At 62.1% G+C, this 10,596-nt stretch overlaps 1 protein-coding gene across 5 annotated transcripts; it reads left to right on the top strand.

Annotated features, from left to right (window-relative positions):
* Positions 1 to 917: 917 nt before the first annotated feature.
* CDCA4 (cell division cycle associated 4) lies at positions 918 to 10,596 on the top strand. Of its 5 annotated transcripts, none has more exons than XM_032341618.1 (2): positions 918 to 977; positions 8,087 to 10,596. In XM_032341618.1, exon 2 carries the CDS (start codon positions 8,090 to 8,092, stop codon positions 8,816 to 8,818), a length of 729 nt encoding a protein of 242 aa, XP_032197509.1. In that variant the 5' UTR covers positions 918 to 977; positions 8,087 to 8,089; the 3' UTR covers positions 8,819 to 10,596. The 5 variants fall into 5 exon arrangements, with proteins under 5 accessions (XP_032197509.1, XP_032197512.1, XP_032197508.1 ...); XM_032341621.1 differs by having other exon boundaries at positions 968 to 989; XM_032341617.1 differs by lacking the exon at positions 918 to 977 and adding an exon at positions 2,523 to 2,871.

Below are 10,596 nucleotides of genomic sequence, written 5' to 3'. Positions count from 1 at the left end.
CGTGTCACCTTCCCCCGGCCCGGGGCTCCCCCTCTTCAGCCCCTTCCCGTTGGTGCCGGCGCGACCAGCCCGCCTCACCCGAGGGCTCCCGACGCCACATCCCACCCGGCGGGGCCGCCCCAGCGAGCCGAGTCGGGACTGCGCTGACGACCTCCGTCCGCGGGAAACTCGTCCAGGAGACCCGGCGCCGGGGGGCTCGGCCGCTTGAGCGTCTGCCTTGGGTCAGGCCGTGATCCCAGGACCCTGGGCCGAGCCCCGCCTCGCTCCCCGCCCGGGGCAGGGCCGGCCGCCCCCAAACAAACAAGCGATCCTACAGACTTCCGTGGACGTCTATGGCTTCGTGTCTTGCGTGCCAGCCGGGGCCGCCCCTGTCCCGACCGCGGGCTGTCCGGGAGCTGCGGGCCCCCCTCCCCTCCCCTCCCCTGCAGCCCACCCACCCGATCCCCCTCCGCTCCCCTCCTAGCGTCCCTGCCCCGCCCCCCAGCTCCCTTCCACCCCCCAAGGTCCCTCTGTCCTCCCCTCCCCTCCCGCCCACCGGCCCCCACCCCAACGCCCCTCCTCGCATCCCTCTCCCCTCCCCTTCCTTCCTCCCCCGCCGCCGCCTCCCCCCGCGCACGGCTCCGAGGCCCCGCGCTCCCCCCCCCCCGCTTCCCAATCCTCGGCCGCCACGCCCCGCCCCCCGGCCCTGCGCAGGCGCGCTGCAGCCGCGCGCGGAGACCTGGGAGCGGGAGGGGGCGGGGCGGCCGGGGCGCGGGACCCAACGGCCAACGCGGCCGCGCGGGAACCGCGCGCCAGGCCCCGCCCGCGGTTTGAACCGGAGGCCCCGCCCCCGCGCTCGGCCAATCGGCGGGCGGGGCGGCCGGCGCCAGGACGACCCTTTGTGGGCGCGCCCCCGCCCCGCCCCGCCCCGCCCCGCCCCGCGCGGCCCCGCCCCTCCCTCGGCGGCGGGCGCGGGCGCAGACGGCGGCGGCGGCCAGGTGAGCGCCCCGGTGCGCGCGGCCGGCTTTGTGCGGCGGCGGGCGGGCCTGGGCGCGCGGGGGCCGGGGGCCGGGGGCCGGGGGCCGGGGGCGGGGGCGCGGCGCGGGGCGGGGCGGGCGGCCCGGCGGGGGCTCGGGCGGCCGCGGCGAACCCGGGCTGCCGGGCGCCGAGTGCAGCGCGCAGCGGGGCCTGGCCCGGGGCTGCCTGCGCGCTGCGGGCTCCTTGGGGCGGGGCCGCGGCTGCGGGCGGCCCCCCCGTCTGCGGCCCGGGTCGGCGCCGGCCCAGCCCGCCGGGGTGTGCGGCGCGGCCCGGACGGCCCCGCACGGCCTTCCGCGGGGACCGGGTCTGCCTTCCGGACGCCGGACCCCGGGTGCTCCGGAGAAGCGCGTGTCGCGGCAGCGGAGCCGTCCCCGGCGGCCCCCGGGGCACCTTGCTCGGGCACCCGGGGGCCGACTTCACTCTGGCTCCGTCCCTTTGTGTCGGGGCTTCCGCTGCGTCGGAGGGGAGGCTACGGGCGCTCTGCGGTGCCCCCCGGGCTGTCCGGCCCGGCTTCCCTGCAGCGGGCCGGGGAGCCCCGGGGAGCGCACGGGGGCGGCCCTGGGTGGTCTCCCCCCCGCCCGCCGGCCGTGCGGTCCGGCTGCAGCCGCCCCGGGCCGCGGAGGCGGACATTGGGCGGTGCGGGCGGGAGCATCCCCAGAGCTGGCCGCTGAACGGCCTCCCGCGGGCGTCCTGTGCCCCGCCGCCCCGACACTCCGCCGCGCGGGACGGGACCGGCTGGGCCAGCTTCGCTCCCCGTCGTCTGCAGAGCGCGGTCCCGGGGAGAGAGCTGCCGGTCCCAGCTTGCCGGGGTCGCCGGGTCCAAGTGCAGCGGGTCCCGGCCCTGGTCCTTCTCCCGGGGGCCCTGGCCTTGCCTGCGCAGGACGTTAACTGTCGTTTGAACGGAAGAGGAGAAAAGAAGTTCTGCTGCGACATGAGGCTTGATGCCCCCGACTCGCCGGTGCGGGACGCCCTTTTCCAGTTCTGCCTCTTTCACAACTGAAGCGGAAGCTCGGGGACGTCGGATGACCTCCTTCTGGAAGGGCCGGGCTGGATCTTGGAAAGAGGGCCACCCGGTTTTTCCAGCTTCCTAGGGAAGGGGTTTCCAGGCAGAGAAAGTTTGTGTATTCCACTCCAAGTAACAAAAGTACCCGGGATGTTTTTTCAAAACTGCTTTTTCAGTAATCGCTTAAGGAAAAGTTCAGACAGTGAAGAGGGGCCACCCCGGTGGGCTGCGGAGCACCCTCCTCAGGACGTCGGCAGCCTTGCTCCGTCTCCTGCTTTCCTTTGATGGGTATTTCAGAGACAGTCTGAGCCTGTGACAGGAACGGAGAGTTCACGTTGATTTGCCTGAACACCTGTCACCACATGCTTGGTGGCGGCCGAAGATCGCGGTGACGGGTCGGCTCAGAGCTGAGTCCGTCTCCCGCTCTTCAAGCCCTTCTGCTGGAGTCGGGGTTGCTGGCCAGAGCCCGTGAGAGCAGCTGCAGGAAAGGGAGAGGCCGCTTGCCATGAACTGCGGGGAGTCTGCCAGGCCAGGATCCCCTTTGTTTTGGGGGGCACCCTGATGGGACAGGCACAGTGCCCTTGCCTGGCTCCACCCACCACATGGGACCCTCAGTCCTTCTGTCTTCTCCAGTTTCTCTGTATGGGCAGCCGGTGGTCTGGGGGCTGCTGTGCTCTGACCCGGGGCTGAACCCTGCATGGCCTGCTTGTCCGCTAACATCGGGGGGTTTTGAGCAAAATACCATGACCCGTGAGGAGCTGATGGGACTGAACTCAGCAGGCCCTTCTGGCTGGCTGTGGAGCAGACGGAGCTGTGTAATACCTGACGCTTTCTTTACCCAGAACTGCGTGGTGAGTCAGCCTCTGCAGTTAGGACAGCCTGGGAAGTGGGACGTCCTGTGTGCTGTGTTCGAAGGGTCGAGCGCCCAGGCCACCGTCCCGGGCAGCCCGTGAAGCTGTGCTTGGAGGGGTCTGTGTGCCCACTTCTGCCGCCTTCAGAACCGTCTGTACTCTGTGCTGACTTTGTCCCAAACACAAATGTCTGAGGAGGGTGATCCTCATCGGCCACCGTGATCCTTCCTCAGCCTGACCCATCATCCCGACGTGGCTCTGGTGACAGCTTGTCGGCTCGTGTCATTGGATGTGCTGCCCTTGAGCTACCCCTCCTCAGGTCCTAAGCCGGCCAGCATTTTCTTGCACGGAGTGCAACAAAAATTAACAGTTGCTCAGGGACATTGGAAGGGAGTCATTAGAGTGGCTTTGAGCACATACTTGTGCTGGCGTGCTGAATGAGATCCAGGCACGTGGCAGCGTGTGGGAGGCAACATCTACAGTGGTTCAGACTTAAACTACTGTGGTAGCCTCCCCCACACCAACTTCTTCATGTACTTTTCTTTATAATGAAGGTGTCACCTCATACCGTGCAGTGAGCACTTAGTAGTGGCGCAGTCTGGGGGCTCTGTGAACACCGGGCTCCTGTCGGGATAGGTGAATTTCCATCATCCTGCAGAGTTCTCGCCGACCCTGCTCCTCTGCTGCTGACATTCTGCTATTTTAGGACTTCGGTTAGCTTCGCCTCTTCCAGCAGTGGATGTCAGTGGAAGCCTGCGGTACCTGTTTCTTCATGCTTGCTTCATACGAAGGCTTGTCTGTGTTGTCGCACAGCTCCCTGTGGGTTTTGTTGCTGGCTAGTGTTCCACTGTCAGACACACCACAGTTTACCCGTTTGACTTGCTTCTTTTGAATCTGGAAATAATGTTTACATCCGGGGTGGTCAGACAGGTTCGTGGCAGGGAACTGGAGGACGGAGCTGGGATAATGGGTAACGTGGAGGGGACTTACCCGCAAATGTGAAAAAATCTATACAGAGAAACCTGGTGCAGGGTGAAGTGATGGCGCCTTGTAGAAAGCGGCTTGATGTGTCTCACTCACGTGCCTTACAGATGCTCCTGCCTCTGCCCTGGTGGAAACTGGTAGAAAGGAGCCAAGTACTGCCAGTATCAGCACGCAGAGTCAGAAGCCAGCCTCACTGTACGTGGGGGAATCGTGAGTGGTGTGTATGCACGGAATGAGGCTCCGTCCTTGCAGTGTCTTTATAGCTGAGGGTCACCGCGAGGCTGTCGGAGTGATGGTCAGCCCTTGCGTGTCCTAGGAGATGTGGTAAGACCAGCAGAGCCGGCAGCGAGCTCTCAGGCACAGAGAAGGAGCTTAGGGAGATGCCCGGAGGAACCTGCGTCGTAACTGCTTCCCCGCGGGGTGGCCCTGGTGATTTTTGTCTTGCACTTTTGGTGCTCTCCCCAGTTAGGTGCAGTAAGCTGCGGAAACAGAGGCAACCGCGGGGGAAGAGCAAAGGCCGTTTATTGGAAGCCGCTGCGGCCGCAGAGTGGGCCACCTCCTGGCTTGCAGAATGACACCTGGGGACAGGCGCGTGGCAGCACTGCCGATGGAACCGGCTTTCAGGGCCCCCGCTGGGGGCTGCGGGCTGGAGGAGCGAGCAGCCCTTGTGGTTTTGTGGGCAGCACGTTTGGGTTTTCCTAGGAAGTGGGGACAAGGATTAGGGTGGCCGTTGGTTATTGAGACCCTGTCCCTTGGGGATGACTGTTACCGACGTCATCGACTCCTGGGGCTGTCATGGAGATGGAAGCCTGACCTCCTCCTCTGTGGTCACCTTAACAATGAAGGTCAGTTGTTTTACTAGCAAAAATGGATTTGGGAATAACAGGTGTAAAAAATGAGTCAAAGGACACCGTTTATTTATTTTTATTTTTATTTTTTTTAAAAAAGATTTTATTTATTTATTTGACAGAGAACACAAGTAGGCAGAGAGGCAGACAGAGAGAGAGAGGAGGAAGCAGGCTCCCTGCTGAGCAGAGAGCCCGATGCGGGACTCGATCCCAGGACCCCGAGATCATGACCTGAGCCGAAGGCAGCGGCTTAACCCACTGATCGCCCAGGCGCCCAAGGACACCGTTTAGAACAGCGTCAGGAGACTGGCAGGAGCAGTGCCCAGGCCACGCCGCGCGCTGACCACTGCAGATCCGCCAGGAAGACACCCTTTGCCGGTGGACCCTGGTACCCTTCCGGCGGGAGGAGGGAAGGTTTCCTCCTGCCCGGCAACAGCTCGGCCAATGAGAGGCCGTCCCTGCCCAGCCAAAGGGAGGAGTCTCAGCTCAGCCAATGGGAAGCCTCTATACTTTGAGCTTCTAGTTTAGTCCAATGGACGTTGCGTTTGCAGAAGTTCCCGGGGGGTGGGCCGGGCACGCTGCGGCCGGAGCGAGCGGGGGCGGGGCGGTTCCCGCGGGAGGTCGCGCGGCCGGTGGCGGGCGCTGGGCGGTGGGCGCTGCCGGCTCCGCTTGTCCGGCTCCGCGAGGCCGTTCCGGGCCGTGGCCGGTGGCTGCGGGGGCGCGGGCCGGTGCCCCGCACCGTCGGGCCGCGCGTCCCCCGCGGTGTGTCCGCCGCTGCCGTGCGCTCCGCGGGCTGTGGCTGCCCCGGAGTCAGCGTCGCTGCCGGCGGCCCCCTCGGACCGGCCACTCACAGACCGCGGTCCGGGGCCTTCCGAGAAGGGGCCGGCGGGGCCCCGGGGGCTGCGTGCGCGGTGCAGCATCCCGAGCCGGGGCCGGGGGTCTCGCCGCGCGCGGTGGCTCCGGCGCTGCGGACCGCCCTGGCCACGCGGGGCTCGCGGGGCGCGGCTCGGCGTCGTTGCGGCGGCCCGTGCGGCTCCCTGGGCCTCCGAGCGAGCTCGGTCGGCGCCGGTCGCCAGAGCGGGAGTTTCACGTGGGGTTGGAGGAGGTGCTCGAGGGCCGAGGAGCCCCGGAGCCCGACTCTGCCCCCGGCACGGGTCCCTGCCGCTGGACGGGACCGCACGGTGACCCTCGGTAGAGCCCTCGGCCCCGGGCTCACGCGAGTGCGGACAGAGCAGGCTTCTGCGGAAGTCGCATTTGCAGCCGGAACCAAACCTTGAGTCCGTGGGTGCCGGTAGCGAGAGAGGTCTTCCCCGAGTTCGGGGGCGAGCCCTCCGTGCACTTCCTCGGCAGCGGTCCGTGCGCCCGTGGCCGGTCCCGGGAGGAGCGCCGGGGTCGCGGCTGCAGAGTGGCCGCGTCGGACCTGGGTGCTGTTCTGGGGAAGCTGTCCGGGAGGGAGTGCGCTCGCGCCGCTGGTTTCACAGAGGCACGGCCGCCGCGCGGGCACCGTCCGGGGCTGCACGTGCCTGATGGTGTCGGCGTGGGAGGCCGATGCACAGACGCACGCGTCCCCCGTGCGACTCCCAGCTGGGTGCGACCTGCGTGCCTGCGGGGCTCTGTGCCGCCCAGCACTGTGTAGCTTCGTGGGCGCCCGCAGCACGTCCGATCTAGGTCATCTTACAGTGTTCCAGAAATGCAGTGTGTACCTTGTGCACCCGCTTGGGATCGGCTTGCTCGCTCCCCATAATTCCTCTGAGACCGCTCCGCTGTGGGTCTCTGGGGCGCGCTGCCCTCCCGCTGCGAGGCCTTCTGCGGCTGCTGCCCCACGTGTGCCCGACGTGGTGCGGTCGTCAGAGCTGCTGTGAACGTTCTTGTGCAGGTTTTGGTATGAATGTTGGTTTTCATTTCTTTAGGATAAATGTCCCCAAAGTCCCTTAATTTTTAAAATTTCTAAAAAAGTTAAATGTATGGGGGTGAGGTCTATGACATCAAAAGGATACCCTGGAGACGGGCTGGCAGGAGTGAGTCCTCAGAGGGGCTTCTGGAAGGGGTGCAGAACTCTGGGGCCCTGAGTGCAGAAAGCGCAGGCGCCCGCCCTGCACCCCCCACCCCCACTCTCTGGGAGCCCCTGCAGCAGTCACAGAGAGCCACTGGACTGCTTTTTCTAAAAAAAAAAAGGGGGGGTCTAAAAATTTGCAAATTTAAAAGACCTAATCTTCTTCATGAATAGCTCAGATTAACTATTTGAAATAAGGGCACCTGGGTAGCTCAGTTAGTGAAGCGTCTGCCTTTGGCTCAGGTCGTGATCTCAGGGTCCTGGGATGGGGTCACACATCGGCCTCCCTGCTCGTTGGGGAGTCTGCTGCCCTCTGTTCATGCTAACTCTCTCTGTGTCAAATACATGAAATCTCTAATAAAAGAAAGTCACTTGAAATAAAAACATTTAGCTACTTTATGAGAAGAGAGAGACTTGAGCATATGACTTACCTTTGTTTTAGAAGGGGTGGTCCTCACACGCTGCTGGTGCTGTGCCCTGAGAGCCGGCTCCGTAGCCCTCCGGGCGCCTGGCCAGGTGGTGCAGATACCGAGTCGGGGCCCTAGACCCTTCCTGCTCTGCTTTGTGATTCTCCAGAGATCTCTCAACTAGAATCAGTTCAGAAGAACAGTTGCTCATACTTTGGCTTCTGAGAGCAAGAGTTCTGGTGAGCTGCTGTGTGGTATGAGACCGGTGCCCGCCCAGAGCCTCTAGGAGCGTCCTAAGCTGCCCTGGGGTGTCTGGTCCTCCAGGCTGGAATCGTGGCTGGCTTTGGAGGCCCACCTGTGCCCAGTGAGGCCGAGTTCCGGCTGTACTTGGAGGAAGGAGGGACACTGTTGTCCAGGGAATCAGCCCTGGTGGTGGTCCTCCCCCAGCCCTCTCTAGCTGAGGGGCTGAGGGTTGAGTCCTCTGGACTCAAGGGGCCCATTTCAGCAGGGCTGTGAAAGCCCTGAGGGGACAGGGGCTGCCTGTGGCTGGGACCCACCATCGTCAGCTTGGGCACAGGTGGGTGGCAGCAGGCAGGCCAGCAACTGTCCCGCTTCCCCCACACCCTCCTCCCTTGTGGGCACCAATGCCCAGAATTTGGGTGTATCATGAGTGTATTTCCCATATTTGTAGCCCACTTATTTTTTCCGATGGAGGCGGGGTGGGGGGGTTGGGGTGTTGTGTGGTGGTTTAGAGCTCCTTTGTGAATCAGAGCCCTCCCTCCGGAAGCTGGGGCCTCATGTCCCCAGGGGCCAGACTGTCCCTGTCCCAAGCCCATCTTTGACCGTTGCAGACTGAGTCTCGGGGCGGGGTCTTCTGGGCACTCTGGAATGTGCTAAATGGCATCCTCCTTGCTTTCCAACAGGGCATGATGTTTGCACGAGGGCTAAAGAGAAAAAATGCCGAGGAGCCGGAGGACGTGGAAGGCTGCTCGGCAGGTGCCCAGGCCATGCCCTCCTACAGCCTACAGCGCCAGTCACTCTTGGACATGTCCCTGGTCAAACTGCAGTTGTGCCACATGCTGGTGGAACCCAACCTCTGCCGCTCGGTCCTCATAGCCAACACGGTGCGGCAGATCCAGGAGGAGATGACCCGGGACGGGACCTGGCGCACGGTGGCACCGCAGGCAGCAGGGCGGGCGCCGATGGACCGCCTCGTCGCCACTGACATCCTGTGCCGCTCTGTGCGGGAGCAGGAGGGGGAGTGCCCTGCCCCTGACATGGGAGATGGCCAACCAGACCTGGTTCCAGGACTGGCCGTGGCGCCCGCAGCACAGGCGCCAAGGAGCCCGCAGAGCAGCCTCTGGGAAGGGGACGGCTCGAGAGAGAGCAGAGGGGGCTTTCAGAAGTCCCTGGATCAGATCTTTGAAACGCTGGAGAGCAAAACCTCGGGTTCTGTGGAAGAGCTGTTTGCAGATGTGGACAGCTCCTACTACGACCTGGATGCCGTGCTGACGGGGATGGTGGGCAGCACCTCGTCGGGCCCTGGCAGTGGGCTCCAGGCCTTCGCCTCTGCTGCCACCTCGCCTCCCAGTTCCAGCTGCAGGTCGGATCTGGGCGAGCTGGACCACGCCGTGGAGATCCTGGTGGAGACCTGAGCGGGCAGCTGTGCCCTGATGGGACACGTCATGGATGGGTTCCTAAGGCATCCAGAGTGCTTGGCCTGGGATGCTCGCTGCCCTGCATCTGCTGGCTCAGCGCCTGGCTTGTCTGTGATGAGGAGAACGTTCCAGAACAGCATCCGGTTGGCCTGTCCCCTTTCTCCCTGAGGGGGCTGGGCAGTTTTCTTTCAGGCTGGTCGTCACCTCCCGCCGGCTCTGGGCATCTGCCTCCTCTGTCCTGCTGCCGCTCTGTGGAGAGCTTGAGTCACCAGCTCCGTATCCAGCCTGGTTTTAACTTTAGATAGGTGAACTTTTTTAAATTAAGTTTTATATGTTTGGGGCAATATTTTGTTGTAAGATATATTTTTTAAACTTTTTATACTTTTATCTTTTTAGATTTTTTCAGCTATTTTCTTAAAAGTCTATTTTTTCTATAAACGTTTTCTGCTGCTACATTAGAAACTTACAACCTAAACAGTTGCAGTTGGTGTATTTCTTTTTTTAAGGTTTTAACAGGAAGCTTCACTCCATGTGGTGTACTTAGATCATGAATTTCCACGTGACGCTGGTGTGAACCTTCTGTCCTGTGACAGTCAGGGCACCTTGCACAGCCCCATCTTCTATTCTTGGGTGTCATGACCAGATCTGCTGTGCCAGCCCTGTCTTTGTCTGAGTTATATGGGGATTTCTGAAGGTTTTATTTATGCCTATTTATATGTATATGTTGGAGGTGAAGGTCAGATCCTGTCTACCGGAAGATCAGAAGATCACAGCCACCCCAGGTGTCTCCGGCGGTGCCTTCAGAGGATCTGACTCTCTGGGCCCCTCGTGTAGTTTTCCCAGCACAAGGGGCCTCTCCCTGGAAGACGCTGCCCTCCAGCGTCCCTCACCACTGTAGAGGGTCCCTGGCTTGTATGGACATTAATCAAGGGAAACTTCACTAAAATGGAGTGCGGAGGCCCGAACTGGGGGCCCTCACTTTGTCCCACTGGACATCAAGGATTGTCAGTCACAGACCCAGCAGAAGACTCCTTAACAGGAAAGACTCAGTTTCGGGCCCCACCAGGAAAGGTGCACATTGCCTCCCCCACCAGGAAGTACTAGCCCCAGTGCCGCAAGCCAGAGACAAGCCCTCATCGTCAAGGACTCCTGGTTCTCTCCAGTGGGCTTCCATTCCAAACAGGCCTTCCTGATTCCTCCTTTCTCCATAAATAATGTTCCTCTTGTTTGTTTGTTGGACTTGCCTATGGTTCTGCCCTAGCACGTTGCAATTCTGTCATTACTGAATAAACCCATTTCACTGGTGAAAAGGTCAACACTAACGTGGCCACTGGGCAGGCGTGCTCGGAGGCTGCCGTATGCCGGTGTGTGCAGATAGGGCACTGGACTGGAGAAGGCCCCCACTTGCCCTGTGACACTGGTGCTGGGACAGAACCAAGAGGTTAAGTCTAGGATTAAATCTGGACACTTGTCCCATATGACTTCTCAATCCTGAAGGTGTTTGATGGTGGGGTTGGTGGAGTAGTGCCGCTGAAGTGAGCTTTGGGGTACCTGCCGTGCTCCCTGTGACCCTGCCCTGGACGCTGGGAACACCCACACCTTTTTTAATTTTTTTCACAGGTTTATAAGTGAGCCGGGCCGGCCCTGCCCAGCTCCTGCTTCTCCTGCATTTTCTTCTTTACCCAGCCCTTAGCCAAAACGGTTGTTTTCTTTCCTGCATAAGACCTTTCTCTTGTATCAGCCATGTACACATTACTTAATTAAAAATTACCCAG

This window comes from Mustela erminea, chromosome 5 (genome assembly GCF_009829155.1).
Source record: "Mustela erminea isolate mMusErm1 chromosome 5, mMusErm1.Pri, whole genome shotgun sequence".
Taxonomy (NCBI): domain Eukaryota; kingdom Metazoa; phylum Chordata; class Mammalia; order Carnivora; family Mustelidae; genus Mustela; species Mustela erminea.
The sequence above is the reverse complement of the archived record's forward strand: the minus strand, read 5'-3'. Positions and strand labels throughout refer to the sequence as shown.